The 22404-nt window shown below is 40.4% G+C and overlaps 1 protein-coding gene across 6 annotated transcripts in view; it reads right to left on the reverse strand.

Moving 5' to 3' along the window:
* cep170b (centrosomal protein 170B) overlaps positions 1-22404 on the reverse strand; it is a 70492-nt gene that overhangs the window by 28408 nt on the left and 19680 nt on the right. For all 6 annotated transcript variants that reach the window (XM_033027028.1, XM_033027024.1, XM_033027026.1 and 3 more), the window contains exons 3-9: positions 22140-22229; positions 21766-21844; positions 20955-21013; positions 20727-20868; positions 10259-10372; positions 2404-2886; positions 1008-1804 (exon numbers count right to left, since the gene is read on the reverse strand). In XM_033027028.1, coding sequence (XP_032882919.1) covers positions 1008-1804; positions 2404-2886; positions 10259-10372; positions 20727-20868; positions 20955-21013; positions 21766-21844; positions 22140-22229 — 1764 coding nt within the window. The remainder of the gene's footprint in view (positions 1-1007; positions 1805-2403; positions 2887-10258; positions 10373-20726; positions 20869-20954; positions 21014-21765; positions 21845-22139; positions 22230-22404) is intronic.

Raw genomic sequence — 22404 nt, forward strand, 5'->3', positions numbered from 1 at the left:
GCAATGTCGGGACCAGCTCTGCACAACTCCATACGGCTCCGGCGATCGAAGTGGGACCGGCCCCGCGAGGCCATACGGCTCAAGTGACCACGTTAGGTCACGCTTGCCGCATGCAGGCGCATGCTGGTGGGACCGGCCCTTTAGGTCACGCTTGCCGCATGGAGTCGCATGCTCGTGGGACAGGCCCTTAATTCACAAAAAGAACCGGTCATCTCCACCACCAAAACGGACAAAATGACAGCATGGGAAGCTCATCCCATCCTACCATCTTGGCTTGAACAAATACTTATTCATTGACTAATCAGTCAAAATCCTGCTTTACCTATCTAAAATAAATGAGGGAATAACTTTAGGAAGGACATTTCCAGCATGCAACACACGTAAAAGTGTGGCATTCCCAACATTATCTATAGGGTTGCCTAAGATTTAATGGGAACTTGAGGGGGTAACCTTTTTTACACAAAGGATAGTGAGTGGGTGTATGTAATGAGTTGCCGGAGGAGGTCGTTGATGCAGGCACTATCTCAATGTTTAAGAAACATTTAGACATCTACATGGATAGTGTATGTTTAGTGCGATATGGGCCAAAGGCAGGCAGGTAGGACTAGGATAGATGGGGCACGTTGGTTGGCGTGGGCAAGTTGGGCCAAAGGGCCCATTTCCATACTGTATGACTATATCCAGAGTATGTGGAAAAAGTGGCTTAGTTTCCCCCAGGTGATACATTTAATTTATACAACAGCTAATAACCATCAACGATATTAATCGGTGATCCTTAAAAGTAGATTATTGTCATAATTCCACGATTAATCCCATCACTATCGCCGTGAAGGACATGTATTACAAATGTCTATTTCCATGCTCTTTCCGAGCAATTCAAAATCAGATGATTGAGAATAATTAGGTCACCACTGGATTATGGAATTAAAGACTACCGATTGTATCAGAAGATCATACTTTCTTTAAGTAATATTCTTTAACTAGTTTTCTTTAAGTAGTTTTCTTACCTTATCTATCATCTTACGAGCTTCTTCAACCTCTTTGTCCTGAGCATCTGTTTCAATAGTATAAGTGCCAGTGTCACTTAAACTATCTTGATCACCCTGTTTGGAGATTGGCTTTGCTGAATCAATTAGTTTCAAGGTTGCCTTTGTTGAAGTTGTTGGTGCTGATACTGGTGTTTCTGGTAAAGGTGCTGCCACTGGCACATGTGCAACTGTCACAGGAACAGGATCTGTTTTTTCTACTTTAACACTTTTTGCAGTTTCTTTTAATAGTTCAGCAGCAAACTCCTGGCTGAGTTTACTTTTTCGTCCTACACTCCCAAAGCTCCGAAGTGAACCTTTGAAGCTTGAGGTAGCAGAGGCACCTAATCGTTCTTCAGTCTTTTCTCTCTTTAGAGAATTAGACCTTTGGGGAAGTGACGAACTAGCGGTAGATTTGTTCGTTTGCACTAATGATTGTGCTTGCTGTACTGCAACCTTCTCACAGGTTGAAGTGCCTTTTCGTTTTTCTAGTTTAGCTCTAAGAGCAATATAAGAATCATTGTGCATGGCACTTGCGTTTTGTGTAAAAGAGTGTGCTCTACGTTTACGAGGATTATCATCGTCAAAGAATTCAATAACAAAGGCTTGCTGACCCACGGGCATGTCTTGTTGGTCATGTTGGAGCTGACACATTTTACTATCACTGTAACTCGTCATTTGCTCTGGAGGAGAATCCAGGGGTGAGTCTCCTTTATCCTGTTGTTGAGATACTATTTGATTCTCTGAATCACTTTGAGTCCCATCTTCATGTCTATAACCTAAGAAAAGCAAAGAAAAATAATTAGTGTTCCTGTTGAAAATTAATTTAATAGATTAGCATTTTCCTGTTATTAAGAAGTAAACACACTGAATGTGCTGGAAATGCTCAGCAGGTGAATACTCCATAGAAGAAGAGGAAAAATAAACATTTCAGGCACAGTGGCGCAGCGGTAAAGCTGCTGCCTTACAGAGCCAGAGACCCAGGTGCGATCCTGACTACGGATGCTGCATATACGGAGTTTGTACGTTCTCCCTGACACCGCGCGGGTTTTCTCTGGGTGTTCCGGTTTTCTCCCATGCCCCAAAGAGGTATAGGTTTGTAGATTAACTGGCATCAGTAACATTGCAAATTGTCCCTAGCATGTAGATAGTGCTAGTGTACGGGGTGATCGCTGGCCGGCCCGGACTCGTTGGGCCAGAGGGTCTGATTCATCGCTGTATTTCTAAAATCTAAAGTCTGAACTGCATTCTGGATTAAGGCAATATATTTTTAGTCATCTGAAAAGTGTTTTGAAAAAGAATATTCCTCTATAGTTGAATGTTACCACCAAATTTTAAATTCATATCAAGCTTCAATATCAGTAAAGACAAATAATACCTTTTAGAGCCTTTGTCTGAACCTGGTAATCACTCTTGGCGATATAAATATCTCTTGATGCCTGTCTCTTCAGCATTAAGCTTGGGTCATTCTGAACCAGCCAGTCAACCACTTTATTCTCTGCTGAGAGTACATCTCCCTGCACAGGAACTTTTTCAATCTGTTGAGCCTTTCTCGGTCTTGAGGGAAACTTAGTTACATGGTCCTTAATTTTCATTTTGCCTGGGGTATCATCATCAAACTCAATAGTGAAGGAAGCATGACTCTGAATGCGAGGTGACGGAATTGTATCAGTGTCCTTTGTTGGAATTTCATGAACTTCGCAGTCTGGAGACTTGGATGGCTGTTGAAATTCTTTTGTTGGAATTTCAAAGTAGCTGGGTTCTCTGCGAAACGAATAAACAGATTTTTCTTCAAAGTCCTTATAATCAGTATGGTTTCCATTAATTTCTTGCTCATTTCTTGAGGTCTCTTTGGAATTATCTATGGAGAAGAATACACATAAATTAATTTCCCAGGTATCTTTTAATTTGAAATCAATGCTTCCTATGTCTCACTCACTGCCCCTAGTACCACTGTGCCTATTTTGGGGATTTTACACTTCCAAAGATAGACACAAAAAGCTAGAGTAACTCAGCGGGACAGGCAGCATCTCTGGAGAGAAGGAAAGGATGACATTTTGGGTCGAGACCCTTCTTCAGACTGTCATTGCTGTACGTGGCTAATATTGCTATGTCGCTGCTCCATCTCCAGCAACAGGTTTTAATAAAGCACCTTTAAATGTAGTAAGACATTGCAAAATGTTTCACAGGAGTATTATCAAACAAAAGTTGATATCTCAGCACGAAAGGTGATATTGGAGCTGATGGGGTAGGTTTTAAGGAATGATTAGAAGTGTGAAAGAGCGGTGAAGAGGTTAACTGCAGGAATGCCAGAGCTTGGATCCTCGTAAAGTAAAATATAGGATTAGGCAAAACAACCCTTCAAACCTGTCCATGATCGAATAGGATAACAGCTCGTCACGCGCTGACTTCAACTCCACATTCACTCTCCATATCCTATGACCCCTTGATACACCAATATGTGTCTCACTGCCATAAATATACTCAGTGGCTCCTTGGGGGATAGATCATCCTCACAGAAACAAATCACTTCTGTCTTAAACAACTGAATGCTCATTCTGAAATTGTGCTCCCTAATTCCAAATAACCTTGAGGGACAACCTCCCCTCCGCTTCTACCACATTGGGAACCTTTGGAATTTTCTGTTTCATTAAAATCACATTTGAGCCTTTCAAAATATTATATATAGGCCAAAGCTGGTCAAAGTATCTCCATAGAAAAAACATTTTATTTCTGGGACCAATTTAGTGAACCTTCTCTGAATTGCTGTCAATTCATAGCCTCCTTTAAATAAGGAGCCCTGAACTATGTAGTAATCCAAATATCACCAATTTCTTGTGCAGCTGTAACAAGACTTCCCTTTTGTTTTATATTCCATTCCTTTGTAATAAAGGCAACACAAGGCAAAAACATCAGTGGTGAATGACCAAAACATTAGTCATAAAGAATAGGAGTAGAATTCAGCCCATCAAGTCTTCTCCGCCATTCAATCATGGCTGATCTATCTCTCCCTCCTAACCCCATTCTCCTGCCTTCTCCCCATAACCTCTGACACCTGTACAAATCAAGAATCTATCTCTCTGCCTAAAAATATCCACTGACTTGGCCTCCACAGCCTTCTGTGGCAAAGAATTCCAGATTCACCACCCTGATTAAATAAATTTCTCCTCATCTCCTTCCTAAAAGAATGTCCTTTACTTCTGAGGCTATGACCTCTAGTCCTAGACTCTCCCACTAGTGGAAACACCCTCTCAACATCCAGTCTATCTAAGCCTTTCACTATTCTGTATGTTTCAATGAGGTTTCCCCCCCCCCCCCCTCATTCTTCTAAACTCCAGTGAGTACAGGCCCAGTGCCGACAAACATTCATCATAGGTTAACCTACTCATTCCTGGGATCATTCTTGTAAACCTCCTCTGGACCCTCTCCAGAGCCAACACATCCTTCCTTAGATATGGTGCCCAAAATTGCTCACAATATTCCAAATGCGGCCTTACCAATGCCTTCGAGCCTAAACATTAAATCCTTGTTTTTGTATACAAGCCCTCTTGAAATAAATGCTAGCAATGAGTTTACTTTCTTTACTATCGATTCGACTTGCAGATTAACTTGCACCAGCACTCACAAGACCCTTTGCACCTCCGATTTCTGGATTCTCACCCCATTGAAGAGAGAGAGCAAGGGCTACCTGACGTTAGAGAAGACAATGGTCATACCGCTGAGATGTAAACTACCCAAGTGAAATATGAGGTGCAGTTCCTCCAATTTGTGCTGGGCCTCACTCTGACAATGGAGGCGGCGCAGGACAGAAAGGTCAGATTGGGAATGGGAGGGGGAGTTGAAATGCTGGGCCACCGGGAGATCAGCTTGGTTAAGACGGACTGAGCGGAGATGTTCAGCGAAACGATTGCCGAGCCTGCGCTTGGTCTCGCCGATGTAGAGAAGTTGACATCTGGAACACCAGATGCAGTAGATGAGGTTAGAGGAGGTGCAAGTGAACCTCTGCCTCACCTGGAAAGACTGTTTGGGTCTTTGGATGGAGTCGAGGGGGGAGGTAAAGGGTTTAAGAAGGAACTGCAGATGCTGGAAAATCGAAGGTACACAAAAATGCTGGAGAAACTCAGCGGGTGCAGCAGCATCTATGGAGCGAAGGAAATAGGCAACGTTTCGGGCCGAAACCCTTCTTCAGACTGTGAGGTAAAGGAGCTGTGTTGCATCTCCTGCGGTTGCTGGGGAAAGTACCCGGGGAGGGGGTAGTTTGGTTGGGAAGGGACGAGTTGACCATGGAGTTACGGAGGGAACGGACTCTGCGCAAAGCAGAAAGGGGTGGAGATCGGAAGATATGGCCAGTAGTGGGATCCCTTTGGAGGTGGCGAACATATTGGAGGATTATATGTAGTATGCAACGGCTGATGGGTGGAAAGCGAGGACAAGGGGGACTTTGTAAAAGTTGCAACAGGATTGTTACCAATACCCCAGCAAAGGCATTCTTAAAGGCTGCAATTAAACACATCGGATGATGTTTAGTAACTGTGTGAAGAGTGTTTCAGGAAGTAGTCGGGAAATCAGGAAGAATCCATACTTCAAAATAGTAACACCTTAGTTTAATGGTGACATTCACCTCTTAGTCAGACAGTGTTTCCACTTTGAACGAAATTACCCCAAATTTGGGAAATTCTGGTTGTCTTCGAGTTATGTTATGGAAATTAAATAATAATTTAGGGAAATTTCACAGCCGGTAAGCCTTCCCCAACTACGCATGTGCGACTGCCGGCCCAACTGCGCACGCACGGATACCCGGCCCATTGCGCACGCACGGGGAGACGCGAAGGGATTTGGGGGGAAAAAATAATTACGCCCATCCGCGCCTGCGCAGTTGGGGGAGGCCCGTCAGCTGCGCACCATTGGAAATGGTGCCGGTGACGCGGTAGGGATGCAAAATGACGCCATCCGCGCGTGCACAGTGGACCGGGTATCCGTGCGTGCGCAGTTGGGGTGGCAGTCGCACATGCGCAGTTGGGGAAGGCTTAGATTTCAGGAAATACCATCAAATTCCAGGAAATTTCAGGAAAAACATTTTTGAGGTGTGGAAGCACTGAAGTCAGAGGTTGTGGTTCAAACCACAATCTGGGAAAGAAATCACATAATTCAGGCTGATATACAAGTGCAGTGCTAATTGCACAATAATGCTCAGGTGTAGCGTTAATTACAGTGTTGTCTGAGTTGTTCTGTTTCAGATGTGTACATCCAATGGCATTAATGAGAAAGCAGATGTTACCACAATATCCTGCCTGAAAATACTATTGAGAAAATATTTTCCAGACATTCTTCTGCTTAACACAAATTGGCTTGTGGTTTGCATCGGTGATAGGGCCACAACTTCAGAAGTATTTTAGTGACAATTTAGCTGCACCCACTCATAGTATGTAGGGTTTGAATAGTAAATTCTGTGGATAGGGATATGCCATTGGTGTCTTTAATGCATAAAATGAGCTGAAGAAAGTAAAGGTGGCCAAGTTCTTTGATCTGCCAATAATACAAATTATGAATTGCACGTAGTTCATAAGAAATCATTCCAGATATCAACAAATATATCCTGTTCAAAACACAAAGTGCTGGAGGGTTGGGCAGCATTTGAGGAGTGAATGGATAGGTGACATTTTGGATCGGGACTGTTATTCATAAGTAGGGCCAAGATCCAAGTTACTCCAGCACTTTCTGTTTTGCTCAAGATTCCAGCATCTGCAGTTCCTTGCATTTCCAAACATATCCAAAGGTTTCAAAGGTCTTTTATTGTTAGGTGTACCAATTAAGGTACAGTGATATCTGAATTACCATACCAAAAAAGAGCAACAAGGCACACAACTACATAAAAGTTAACATAAACATCCACCACAGCAGACTCCCCATGTTCCTCACTGTGATGGAAGGCAATAAAGTCCAACCTTCACATTGCCAAACTGGATGAGATATGCTAATTCAGCACAGGCTTGACATGGAACAAATCTACAGTGTCTCCTTGCATGCCCTTCAGTCTTTTTCAATAGAATCTGACCAAATTAAATCCTCCAAATCCTGACACTAAACCTTCAAGTTCATTTAGTTAATAAAATATTTTAAACAAAGCCCAAAACAAATTCCTAAGTATTCAGTATACACCAGGCAAGTGTGTTCCAATACAAACAATTGGCAGATTAAAGCATGAGACACATATTTAGGCAGATGTTTGTACAGCTACAAAAGATGATCACATACCTGTTTAATGTACACTTGTTTACCCATTACATCTGAAGACAAAACACAAGGGTAATCTTGGGAAACAAAAATAAACTGCTGGATGAGCTCAGGGAATTGAGCAACATCTGTGGGAGGGAAGGAATTGAAAGGAACCATCCCGATTCCAGGGCCACAAACCGAGACGGCGACGATTCCTTTCCCTCCCACAGATGCTGTTTTACCTCGCTGATAATTACATTTACAAAATGGGCAGAAAAATAAGAAGCATCCTTTAGATATTAAATAACATTGTGGGCATCATATTTATTCATTTAGGATATTTTAACTGCTGAGCCACACAGTACATAAATTCTTACCTGTCATGGGATACAAGGCCGATGACCTCAAAATGTGGAATCTGCTGGTGGACTGTATGACTAGCTCCCCACTCCTTAATCTTCTGTTGCTGGTACTGCCTGCCATTATGCTTTTGGAAGGCACTCTATGCTAATGCCATCTATTAATTTCCACTGTGCCAGCCACAACAAATATAGTTGTCAGACGAGGGATCTCATGAAGCAACAGTGCCTCTCTTACATCGGGGGGTGGGGCAGAACAGCGATAGAGTTGCTGCCTTACAGCACCAGAGACCAGCGATCAATCCTGACTACGGGTGCTGTCTGTTTGGAGTTCGCGCGTTCTCCCCGTGAGCTTTCTCCGGGTGCTCTGGTTTCCTCTGACACTCCGAAGACGTACAGGTTTTTAGGTTAGTTGGCTACGGTAAAATTGTAAATTGTCCCTAGTGTGTAGGATAGTGTTAGTACAGGGCAATCGCTGATCAGCGTGGACCCGGTGAGCCGAAGGGCCTGTTTCCACGTTGTATCTCTAAAGTCTAAAGTAAAGTCTAATCTCTCACAGTCCCTCTGGATTGAGGGGATTGCAGTGGGGCGTTTATGGGGCAACCAGAAGCTCTGAAATGGATTGAGGTGCACAGGGAAGTTTATCTCTTTGAAATTGAGTGTGAATACCTGGTAGCACCTGGAGAACTGACTGTGTTCTGTTGAGTGTCACTTACAGTGCCGTCCATAATGCTTGGGACAAAGACCCATCATTTATTTATTTGCCTCTGTACTCCACAATTTCAGATTTGTAATAGCAAAAATCACATGTGGTTAAAGTGCACATTGTCAGATTTTATTAAAGGCCGTTTTTATACATTTTGGTTTCACCATGCAGAAATTACAGCAGTGTTTATACATAATCCCCCCATTGCAGGGCACCATAATGTTTGGGACACAGCAATGTCATGTGAATGAAAATAGTCATGTTTAGTATTTTGTTGCATATCCTTTGCATGCAATGACTGCTTGAAGTCTGCGATTCATGGACATCACCAGTTGCTGAGTGTCTTCTCTGGTGATGCTCTGCTAGGCCTGTATTACAGCCATCTTTAGCTTATGCTTGTTTTGGGGGCTAGTCCCCTTCAGTTTTCTCCTCTGCATATAAAAGGCATGCTCAATTGGATTCAGATCGGGTGATTGACTTGGCCACTCAAGAATTGACCATTTTTTAGCTTTGAAAAACTTTTTTGGTGCTTTAGCAGTATGTTTGTGATCATTGTCTTGCTGTAGAATGAACCGCCAGCCAATGAGTTTTGAGGCATTTGTTTGAACTTGAGCAGATAGGATGTGTCTATACACTTCAGAATTCATTATGCTACTACCATCAGCAGTTGTATCATCAATGAAGATAAGTGAGCCAGTACCTTCAGCAGCAATACATGCCCAGACCATAACACCCCCACTACCATGTTTAACAGGTGAGGTGGTATGCTTTGGATCTTATGCAGTTCCTTCTCTCCTCCATACTTTGCTCTTGCCATCACTCTGATATAAGTTAATCTTTGTCTCATCTGTCTGCAAGACCTTTTTCCAGAACTATGGTTGCTCTTTTAAGTACTTTTTGCAAACTGTAACCTGGCCATCCTATTTTTGCAGCTAACCAGTGGTTTGCATCTTGCAGTGTAGCCACTGTATTTCTGTTCATGAAGTCTTCTGTGGACAGTGGTCATTAACAAATCCACACCCGAATCCTGAAGAGTGTTTCTGATCTGTCGTACAGGTGTTTGGAGATTTTTCTTTATTATAGGCAGAATTCTTCTGTCATCAGTTGTGGAGATCCTCCTTGGCCTGCCAGTCCCTTTGCAATTAGTAAGCTCACCAGTGCTCTCTTTCTTCTTAATGATGTTCCAAATAGTTGATTTTGGTAAGACTAAGGTTTGGCTGATGTTTCTAACAGTTTTATTCTTGTTTCTCAGTCTCATAATGGCTTCTTTGACTTTCATTGGAACAACTTTGGTGCTCATGCTGATAAACAGCTATGAAAGTTTCCAAAGGTGGAGGAAAGACTGGAGGAAAGACTAGGTGCTGAGAGCTCTCTTATACCTGCATTAAGGAGGCAATTAAACACACCTGAGCAATTACAAACGCCTGCAAAGCCATGTGTCCCAAACATTATGGTGCCCTGAAATGGTGAGACTATTTTTCAACACAGCTGTAATTTCTACATGGTGGAACCACAATGTATAAAAATACCCTTTAATAAAATCTGACAAAGTGCACTTTAACCACATGTGATTTTTTCTACTACAAATCTGAAATTGTGGAGTACAGAGGCAAATAAATAAATGATGGGTCTTTGTCCCAAACATTATGGAGGGCAATGTATCTGTTTTGGGATTTATTTCACCATTTAAAAATCAATGCAGAAGCATGTATGTAAAAATAACTATATTTATTGTAGCAGTTTCAATTTCTCTGCAAGCAGCTCTTGACATGAATATCACTGGTTACATCCACTTAAATTGATCAGTAAACTCAACTATAATATCATAATGGTTTGCAGACTAATTAACATTCACGTCCATTTCTTTGCCTCTACTAAAGTCTAAATAAGTCCAAAGATCAAGTTGACAAATAAACGGAGCAATCATTAGGCTAATTTTATAAATCAATTACCTTTGCTAGAATCTGTTTTCTTCAGTTCACTTCTTCCTCCTTTATTGTCTACATCATCATCACCCCACCACGATGGTTGGCCGTACAGAGGAGTAGGTCTAATTGTGGCACTTTCTAAGGAAAGGAAAATTAATAAAAACATTATCAAAATGTATCAATGTTCACAAAATAACACAAACTATTAGAACTACTAAACCAAAACTGAATAAACATGCTAGAAAAATACAGATCTTCTGTCCTCCGGTGTGGCAACCAAGGACACTGAAATAAAAACAAAATCCTGGGGATTCTCAGCATCTGTACAGATGGAAATAGAATTAAAATTCTAGGTCAATAATTGGAAAATTGAGGAAATGGGTACGTTTTTACACAGAGAGGCAGAGGTGGAGAAACTAGTCTGTTACGAGAACAAAACCAAATGCAGAAACCGCCAATCAATATGCAAAGCCAAACCTGAACTTCCAGTGACCCATCATTAAAATTCTCCATAAAACGGGACACAGTGTTGTAGTAACAGAGCAGCATCTTGGGAGAACATGGATAGATGGATTTTGAGTTGGGATCCTTCTTCAGACTGAGGAGGGGCCCCGATTCGAAACGTCACCTATCCATGTTCTCAGAGACACTGCCTGACCCACTAAGTTACTCCTGCATTGTCTTTTTCTGTAAACCACTGCCCAATAAAGGCTTGAACAGCACTTCATCCTCCATCCAACCGTGATGTTGCCCATGGGACGATAATAAATTCAACAATTTCAGGTAACCAACTTGTATTGGTCAGAATTGGCAAGTTCTGATACAAGGTCATCATCCACCTGTAACGTTAGCTCACTTTTTCCTCGGTCTACAGATAGTATCAGATCTGCTAAATATTGACAGCATTATCTATCATTCCAGATTTCAAGCATCCTTTGTCTCAGTTCCAGCATGCTGACATATTCTCTCCATCTCTAAATGTACCCTTTCATCCTCCTCTAGTTACACTGATTCAAATAGATCAGCTATGATTAAGGAGCATTCACTTCCCTTCCTAAGTGTCAGAAACAATTGCGTCACCTGGACAACCTTTGTTTCCACCCCAATTCAGACAATTTTGTCCTTTCAGCCACTCCCTCTCTCTGTAACTTCAAATATGCTTGTTTTCTCACTTTTCCAGTTCTGATGATGCTCATTGACCCAAAATGTTAACTCTATTTCTCTTTCCACAAGGTGTGTAAAAAACAGATGCTGAATTTCTGTTCCTTATCTGATTTTTACCATCTGTAGTCTCTTGCTTGTCGACAAAGTCTTAAAATCAGCTCAAAGCGAGTTAGTATTGAACCCAGAAAACAATTATTTACAAAAATTCTTGAATAATTTTGTCTCACGCCCGAAAAGACACTGGATCAACTGAAACTATTGATAGAGTTTAATAACTTTTTCTTCTCTTCACAACCTCAACAATAGTTATGTTTTGTTCCAAATTATTCAAAATATTAAAGGTGTACGGAAAAGAGTTAGATAAAGTTAGATAAAGACAGACAACTGTGATAAAATTGAACGGTGAAACAAATTTGAAGGACTGAAGGTACCTTTTCAGATTTGTGTGTTATGCTTTTACCTCATTGCTTTTGTTATCAATAATTCCATGGCTAAAATCTCCCTCTTCTCTGCAACATTACCCAAACTCGATTTTCTAAAACATACAATTCAAAACCTAATTTAAGTGCACGATACAGGAGTGACCCCCTTTTCTTCATTGATGTCAAGGACGAATATAGTTTCTATTGATTTAATGTTTTCAACTATTTCTATAAAACTTGCCCTGCTGTTTACTACATTTTTTAATAAAATATTTCAGGATTACTTTAAGAGACTATAAAATAATTTTATTATTTGCTTTATATAAATATTTTATCCTATTAAAAAGTAAGAACTGATTAAATACTGAAGACAAAATTACAAATCATGAAATGCAAGTATATGACTGATAGATTTGATACCAAATAGTTTCTTACAGGTATTGTACCGATTTGTTTATAAAGGACAGTTATAAATGGAAACGTGTCCTAACACAACAAAGCCTTTAGTTTTGTCCTAAGTCTCAAATAATAACATGTTCACATGTCAAATCTTTGTTTTTTTCCTTCCTAAAATCCATAGTGGACATTACTCGTAATATTGACAAATGTACGAACCTCGGACTGGTACCGATACAAAGCATGCTGTGACATGTACCGCTTCGATGTAATTTACACAAAACACTATTCATGAAACACTAGCTGGTGGAGGTTAGCTTAAAACTCCAATTCCATCCTACAGTGGGTTTGCTTTCAACTCAATGGAAGTCAATAACCTTGAATGTCACTATTAATTTTTGTTGGATGTCTAATACATATTTCACTAAACTAACATATATAACAGGGTATATATTTACAAAATAATGCTTCTATATGTTATTAGCGTGGTTACTATTTTTTGTTAGATAAACAATATATATTTCAAAAAAGTAACATGTTAGGTTATATATTTACAAAATAATACTCCTAATGTTCCGAGATATTTTCACATCACAAATGCAATACATTTACCAAATAATCTTTCCAAAAAAATATGGTGACCAAAAGAATAAACGTAATCTGAAAAAGTCAGAAATCCAAAATATTCACAACAATGGAAACTGTTACTTTTATATAATATTCAGGGATTGTTTTTTTTTAATCTTGTAAGACACTGGGGAGAACTCCACACTGAGAGAGCTGATAACACCTCAGGATTACATCTCATCTGTGTGGAATTTGCAAGTTCTCCCTGTGACTGCTTGGGTTTCCTCCGGGTTCTTCGGTTTACTTCCACGTTACAAAGACGTGCAGGTTTGTGGGTTAATTGGCCTCTGTAAAATTGCCCCCAGTGTGTAGGGAGTGGATGAGAAAGTGGGACAACATAGAACTGGTGATGGTCGGCATGGACTCGGTAAGCCGAATGCCTTGTTTCCACGCTGGATTGCTAAATAAAACTAAACTTTTGATGCAAAAGAGGGAGTGCTACTTAGCAAACAAAAAAAAACTTGTTTGCAAATAATTTTACCAATTTGCAGTACAAATGATCACAATGGGTGATATAGTGATGCGGCTGGTAGTGACTTGAGTTCAAGGATATTGAGTGCAATCTATGTAGGGTTTGCCTTCATAGTGGATTATCATCCATATCAGTGGATTAAGTGGCTGCTGTAAATGATCCATAGTGGAGATAACTGGCAGGAGAATCTGGTTGATGGACGTGTGAGAGAACATGTTACAGGGAAACAAGTGCAGGATTAAGATCAATGGAATTGTTCTGAGAGCAGCAACTTAGGAGGAAGAACAGCCACCTCCTCTATCGAGAGTTAATAATAGGGGAATCTATAAATTGACTCTAAACTTCAGCCACAAAGTAGAGTTCTGAATCTAGCTAACCAGAATCCACCCACAGTTCCATCAGGATTGCGCTTCAACAAACCATTTATAGAACCACTAATTCTGCAATGCCAAATTTGCAGCAATTTTTTCAAAGATGGGAATGAAGTGTGTGTTCCCTGCCCTTGGACCATGTTGCTTAACTCTACACTGTACTCTGTGGCTGATTCATTGTCGTGGTCCAAGCACACCAGAGCAGAGTGCAGAATCTTCCCAGATTCTAGTGACCAGCTGTACTCCCAGAAAGACCTTGACAACAGGGACAAACTGTGCTTCACTAACAGAGCTCTCATCCATGAAGGCATAGGATTGGTCAAAATGTTCTGGGTTGAGATTGCAGAGACTGCAAGATTTTGCTTCTCTGTGCCAATTTGAGAAATAATTTACAACAGTATAGAAGGTAAAGGACAAGAGCATACGTCGTGAGTCTACGAAATTAGTACTGTATTATAAATTTAGTAAATTTGTTACTCCTGCTGAGACACAACTGGATATACAGTGCCCTCCATAATGTTTAGGACAAAGACCCATCATCGATATATTTGCCTCTGTACTCCACAATTTGAGATTTGTAATAGAAAAAAATCACATGTGGTTAAAGTGCACATTGTCAGATTTTATTAAAGGGTATTTTTATACATTGTGGTTTCACCATGTAGAAATTACAGTTGTGTTGAAAAATAGTCCTCCCATTTCAGGGCACCATAATGTTTGGGACACATGGCTTCACAGGTGTTTGTAATTGCTCAGGTGTATTTAATTGCCTCCTTAATGCAGGTATAAGAGAGCTCTCAGCACCTAGTCTTTCCATCACATTTGGAACCTTTTATAGCTGTTTATCAGCATGAGGACCAAAGTTGTGCCAATGAAAGTCAAAGAAGCCATTATGAGACTGAGAAACAAGAATACAACTGTTCGAAACATCAGCCAAACCTTAGTCTTACCAAAATCAACTATTTGGAACATCATTAAGAAGAAAGAGAGCACTGGTGAGCTTACTAATCGCAAAGGGACTGGCAGGCCAAGGAAGACCTCCACAGCTGATGACAGAAGAATTCTCTCTATAATAAAGAAAAATCCCCAAACACCTGTCTGACAGATCAGAAAGACTCTTCGGGAGTCAGGTGTGGATTTGTCAATGACCACTGTCCGCAGAAGACTTCACGAACAGAAATACAGAGGCTACACCTAAAGATGCAAACCACTGGTTAGGATGGCCAGGTTACAGTTGGCCAAAAAGTACTTAAAAGAGCAACCACAGTTCTGGAAAAAGGTCTTGTGGACAGATGAGACGAAGATTAACTTATATCAGAGTGATGGCAAGAGCAAAGTATGGAGGAGAGAAGGAACTGCCCAAGATCCAAAGCATACCATCTCACCTGTGAAACACGGTGGTGGGGGTGTTATGGTCTGGGCATGTATGGCTGCTGAAGGTACTGGCTCACTTATCTTCATCGATGATACAACTGCTGATGGTAGTAGCATAATGAATTCTGAAGTGTATAGACACATCCTATCCAAGTTAAAAAAATGCCAAAAAACTCATTGGCCGTCGGTTCATTCTACAGCAAGACAATGATCCCAAACATACTGCTGAAGCAACAAAGGAGTTTTTCAAAGCTAAAAAAGGGTCAATTCTTGAGTGGCCAAGTCAATCACCCGATCTGAACCAAATTGAGCATGCCGTTTATATGCTGAAGAGAAAACTGAAGGGGACTAGCCGCCAAAACAAGCATAAGCTAAAGATGGCTGCAATACATGCCTGGCAGAGCATCACCAGAGAAGACACCCAGCAACTGGTGATGTCCATGGATTCCAGACTTCAAGCAGTCATTGCATGCAAAGGGGAGGACTATGTATAGAACACTGCTGTAATTTCTAGGTGGTAAAACCAAAATGTATAAAAATGGCCTTTAATAAAATCTGACAATGTTTGACTTTAACCACATGTGATTTTTTTCTATTACAAATCTCAAATTGCGGAGTACAGAGGCAAATAAATAAATGATGGGTCTTTGTCCCAAACATTATGGAAGGATGGAAGGCACTGTATCTAAATTGAAAATAAGAGAAATTATGTAAACTATAATAGAACTTTGCAGTTATTGTCCAAAGAAGTAGAATGCAATACAATTATTAAACAGTTACTGTATTCTTTTGTTAATTTTACTGCCTTTATGTTGGACAAAAGGATCTTTTGTAGGATTTGCAAAACTATTAGTTTTGTCAGAATGCCTAAATCTGCAATTCCATACACTCCTACATGAAAATTAAAATTGGCAGTCAGAACAGAACTGCATTTCATGTATGTTTTGAGACTAGAACATAAAGTGCATTAACGTCAGGAACTCCAGGATAATGTCTTAACTGCTTTCGCCATAATTTACTCAAATTCATTTCTCCGTGTTTTCTGCATGGCTTGAAATAATGTCACAAGCAAGTGAACATCAAATGCAGAGTTGATATAAATGGGCTGTTTGTAAAGGAAATATTGCAAAGGAATTTTAAAATATGTTGCATAATATTTGAATGTAAATTAAAGCTACAAAAACATAAATAGAAGCCAGGTCTAGACCACCAATCAACAATATCATAATTGATAGCTTATCATCCATTTTGCTAGCCATTCCTCAGATTCATTGGTTCATAGTGCCCAAAAATCTGCTGATTGGCCTCAAGAATTCAGCATTCACAATTTACTGAGATAGACAATTCCAAAGATTCACCATTCTCTGACTGAATTACCTCATTCTTAATGTGCTCACATCTTACACTGTGCCTCCCAATTCTAAACGCGCAACACACAGAGGAAGCAGACACTCAACATATGACCTCTCAATCTCACTCAAAATCTTACTAGGATGATCAAATCTCATTCATCTAAATTTTCATCTCTCAAACTCCTGCATCCTAGAAATTAGTCCAGTCAATCCACACTGTGCCAACTGAATATTCAATGGTATATGTCCTATCGAAAAGACAGGCAGTTGGGCAGAGGGGGTGGGGTAGCTCTGTTGGTGAGGAATGAAATCCAGTCCCTTGAGAGCGGTGACATAGAATCAAGAGATGCAGTGTCAGTACGGATAGAATTGAGGAATTGTAAGGGTAAAAAGACCCTAATGGGATTTATCTACAGGCCCCCAAAACAGTAGCCTGTATATAGGGTGCAAATTGAATCGAGAGTTAAAATTGGCATGTCGTAAAGGTAATACTACGGTTGTTAGCGGGGATTTCAACATGCAGGTAGGCTGGGTAAATCAGGATGGTACTGGACCCCAGGAAAGGGAGTTTGTGGAGTGCCTCCGTGATGGATTCTTCGAGCAGCTTGTACTGGAGCCTACCAGGGAGAAGGCAATTCTGGATTCAGTGTTGTGTAACGAACCAGATTTGATAAGGTAACTTGAGGTTTAGGAGCCATTAGGAGGTAGTGACCATAATATGATAAATTTTAATCCACAATTTGAGAGGGAGAAGGGTAAATCGGAGGTGTCGGTATTACAGTTGAACAAATGGGACTATGGAGCCATGAGGGAGGAGTTGGCCAAAGTTGACTGGAAAGATACCCTGGCAGGGATGACAGTGGAACAACAATGGCAGGTATTTCTAGGAATAATACAGAAGGTGCAGGTTCAGATCATTCCAAAGAGGAAGAAAGATTCCAAGGGGAGTAAGGGGCAACCATGGCTGACAAAGGAAGTCAAGCACAGCATAAAAATAAAAGAGAAGTACAACATAGTAAAGATGAGTGGGAAGCCAGAGGATTGCATAACTTTTAAAGAGCAACATAAGATAACTAAAAAGACAATACGGGGAGAAAAGATGACGTACGAAGGTAAGCTAGACAAGAATATAAAGGAGGATAGTAAAAGCATCTTTAAGTATGTGAAGAGGAAAAAAATTGTTAAGACCAAAGTTGGACCCTTGAAGACTGAAAAGGGTGAATTTATTATGGGGAACAATGAAATGGCAGATGAGTTGAACAGGTACTTTGGATCTGTCTTCACTAAGGAGGACACAAACAATCTTCCTGATGTACTAGTGGCCAGAGGATCTGGGGCGATGGAGGAACTGAAGGAAATCCACATTGGGCAGGAAATGGTGTTGGGTAGACTGATGGGACTGAAGGCTGATAAATCCCCAGGGCCTGATGGTCTGCATCCCAGGATACTTAAGGAAGTGGCTCTAGAAATCGTAGACGCATTGGTGATCATTTTCTAATGTTCTAGAGATTCAGGATCAGTTCCTGTGGTTGGAGGGTAGCTAATGTTATCCCACTTAGAAAGGCAGGAGAGAGAAAACAGGGAATCATAGATCAGTTAGCCTGACATCGGTGGTGGGGAAGATGCTGGAGTCCATCATAAAAGATGAAATAGCGGCACATTTGGATAGCAGTAACAGGATCGGTCCAAGTCAGCATTGATTTACGAAGGGGAAATTATGCTGGACTAATCTTTTGGAATTTTTTGAGGATATAATAAAGAAAATGGCCAAGGGAGAGCCAGTAGATTTAGTGTACCTGGACTTTCAGAAAGCATTTGATAAGGTCCCACACAGGAGATTAGTGGTTAAATTAGGCCATATGGTATTGGGGGTAGAGTGCTGACATGGATAGAGAAGTGGTTGGCAGACTGGAAACAAAGAGTAGGGATTAACGGGTCCCTTTCAGAATGGCAGGCAGTGACTAGTGGGGTACCGCAAGCTATTTACAATATATATTAATGTTTTAGATGAAGGGATTACAAGTAACATTAGCAAATTTGCAGATGACACAAATCTGGATGGCAGTGTGAACTGTGAGGAAGATGCTATGAGAATGCAGGGTGACTTGGACAGGTTGGGTGAATGGGCAGATGCATGGCAGATGCAGTTTAATGTGGATAAATGTGAGGTTATCCACTTTGGTAGCAAAAACAGGAAGGCAGATTATTATCTGAATTTGTGTCAAGTTACGAAAAGGGGGAGTACAATGGGATCTGGGGGGGTCCTTGTTCATGAGTCAATGAAAGTAAGCATGCAGGTACAGCAGGCAGTGAAGAAAGCGAATGGCATGTTGGCCTTCATAACAAGAGAAGTTGAGTATGGGAGCAAAGAGGTCCTTCTGCAGTTGTACAGGGCCCTAGTGAGACCACACTTGGCGTATTGAGTGCAGTTATGGTCTCCAAATTTTAGGAAGGACATTCTTGCTATTGAGGGAGTGCAGCATAGGTTCACAAGGTTAATTCCCAGGATGGCGGCACTGTCATATGCTGAGAGAGTGGAGCGGTTGGGCTTGTATACTCTGGAATTTAGAAGGATGAGTGGAGATCTTATTGAAACATAGAAGATTATTAAGGGTATGGACCGGCTAGTTGCAGGAAACATGTTCCCGATGTTGGGGGAGTCCAGAACCCGGGGCCACAGTTTAAGAATAAGGGGTAAGCCATTTAGAACGGAGATGAGGAAATACCTTTTCACACAGTGGAATTCTCTGCCTCAGAGGGCGGTGGAGGCCGGTTCTCTGAATACTTTCAAGAGAGAGCTAGATAGGGCTCTTAAAGATAGCGGAGTCGGGGGATATGGGGAGAAGGCAGGAACGGGGTACTGATTGTGAATGATCAGCCATGATCACACTGAATGGGGGTGCTGGCTCAAAGGGCCGTATGGGCTACTGCTGCACCTGTTGTCTAGCTCCAAGGCAAATATACTGTTGTTTGTTTAATACTCAGAATGTTTCCTAAGGAATGGCAGGGTTAGGGAAATTGGTACTAAAGAGGGTCATTATTTATAGAGAATAGGTTATTGATGGTGCTGCTGTGTGGGTACCTGTGCAAACACTTGCCCTCCTCCCTGCTGCATTCCTGTAGCTATGAAATTTGTTGACCCACAACAAGGTGGGAACGGGAGCATGGCTTAGCGCCAAGTTCCGGACACAGCAGTGTGCAATCCAAACAGATGCTTTCATGGTGTAACATGCCTTTGAGTATTCAGTTAGCAAGACCATGAGCACTGAAACAAATCACACTCTATGGGATATTAATAAAGGCAGGTTAGAGACCTAACTGCTCACAGCTTTCCATAAATTGTTATCTACAACTGCCACAAATGTGCCTTTCTTTTGTACAGCAACTTCCCTGCAGTAAAGGCCAACACACCATTTGCCTTTCTAGCTCCTTCAGCACCTTGAGGTTACTGCTGAGCAACTGAATATTTGGACATTTTTTGTCACAAGTAAGAATTTTTGATTTCTGATTCTCTTAATACAATACACAATATCAATATAGTGTAATTGAAATGGAACACCAGAGTGGGAGGTGAATTTACACTAGTAGGAACCTACAAAATTGTCATGGAAAAGGGGAACATCTGAAAGGCCCACGTGAGGTTGCTACATGTGTTTGCAGGAGGACCTAATAGAATTAAGCTCCAATAATCCAAAATGAACATGCCACCCATACTACTTGACTTCTAGATAAAGACATGCCCATAATTTGTCTACAATTTCTAAATCAGGAGAACCAAAAAATAAAATTAATACTCCTTAATGCAGTTAGGAGTTGGCTTACAATTTCTGCACTAAAGTGCAAAGGAAAAATTTAACACTCCTGTTTCCATATTGGCAGCTGAACAATTCCTCTATTTTGTAAGGAGCCAGCATTCTTAAAACTATTGAAATATTTTTTTCCTTCAGATTTATTAGACACAGCTAATTCTCTAATTAGCTAAGTTGCTAATATAACTGCCTGCTGTAGAAATACTGACTCAAAAGGCTACACCACAGTTCCAGTGCAGTTTACTGGAGTGACTCTAGAATATCAATCTCAATTCTACCTCAAGGATAATTCTTACTTTTAGCATGCAATTTTCCTGCAGTAAACTCAATTGTACTTTAGAATTCTGACTGGATTGAAATATTTCATTTATTTTAACTTGAAACATTCGTATCCATCTAGAAGTTTAATATAATAGGTTAATATTCTTACATCAATAACCACTATGCCAGGAAGATTGGTACAATTTATTCATTCAAATATATTGTCATTAACAAATATGCACACCTTTCTTCTCAGTCTTTTCAAGATTTTGTTGTGGTGACTCCAATTTTGTACTTGACTGCTCCTGCCCCATATCAGATTGTTCGGCCTTCTTGTCCTCTGCCGCTTTCACCTGTATCTGAAATTGACTGGTATATTTCTCATGCTAACAAGGCACAAAAGAAAAACACTGTGAGATAGCAATTTTTAATATATTTTTGTTCATTTAAATGTTGTCCGAGCTCCACGTACCTTTAGAGCCTCTTCAGGGACTATGTGTGTACTTTTTTCCAACATATACATGTTTGAATGTGACATTTGTTAAGAAAGCAAAATTATCAATGACCTCAATAACAAATCAATTTACATTACTAAATCTAGCTATTTTTGATTCTGTAAATTAATTACACAAATAAATCCCCAAATCTCATTAAATGAAACCATCCTGAAATTTATGTCTACCTATATTCAAAGGTAGACACAAAATGCTGGAGTAACTCAGCGGGACAGGCAGCATCTCTGGAGAGAAGGAATGGGTGACGTTTCGTGACAAATCCCTTCAACCCGAAATGTTAACCCTTCCCTCTCACCAGAGATGCTGCCTGTCCCGCTGAGTTACTCCAGCATTTTGTGTCTACCTTTGATTTAAACCAGCATCTGCAATTCTTTCCTACAAAGGTATATTCAAAGTATTGATATTGCTCTTCCCACAACCTAGATGCTATTTTTAAGGTTTACCTTCCTGTGGAAGATTTTTTTTTAAATATGGACTAGAAAGTTGGTGCAATGGTGAGTTTGGTGGTCTTCAATATTAAATACTTTGGCCAACGAGAGTTGTTTTTTAAATGTGCTATGTAAATAAAAGTGACTTGACGTGACTCCTTCAAAATCCTCATGTCTTCAATTAGATCATTTCAAAGTCCTTCAAAAATATATACCAGACAAAACAAACCAAAATTGTTCACAGTTCTTTGGATTTGATCTCACTGTACATCAAGACTTTGTTACTGACATCATAATTCAAATAAAGGCTTCAAGGTTCGACAAGATTAAGAAAGGATATCATATCCAAATCGAACCGTGTCATTCACTTTCAGCGTTACGTACATTTGGTCAGGAATCCTCACATCATTTACAAAGGTCTGCAGAGATAAATGCAAAAACACAATACAAAAAGTATATGAAAAGTGTTCAAATTAAAAAGGATAAGTTATGGCAATTCTATCAATGTGAGGGAAATAAACAGCAATCTTAAAACAAAAGGGCTGAATCACAAATTAGAAATCATATCGGAAGCTTTTGAACTAACAGCATATGCTTACCATTATTTGAAACACGCCTTGATGGAATGAAACAATAGTCTGGGCCAGTGAACTGCATTAACAACATGAAAATACTTGTGGTGTGAAACAATGGCGTTATTGTTTCTCTACATACCCCATTCAGACTTCCAAGGTCCTTTACCCGGTGTTCATCTGTAGCTGTTTCATAGTTGATTACTGCGTGCTGCTTGTCTACACTGCGAGACTGCAAGAACACATATGAACAATTATAAGCCAGTCAGAAGGAAATAACTACCTTCAATATCGTGCTAATCGGTTCCAATTTAGCATGGTTCTCCTTGCAATCTAACCATTTACAATTAAAGTACTACAGTATATGCTTCGAAAGTCTATCAATTTTTATATCTTTAGAGAACAGT

This window comes from Amblyraja radiata, chromosome 9 (genome assembly GCF_010909765.2).
Source record: "Amblyraja radiata isolate CabotCenter1 chromosome 9, sAmbRad1.1.pri, whole genome shotgun sequence".
Taxonomy (NCBI): domain Eukaryota; kingdom Metazoa; phylum Chordata; class Chondrichthyes; order Rajiformes; family Rajidae; genus Amblyraja; species Amblyraja radiata.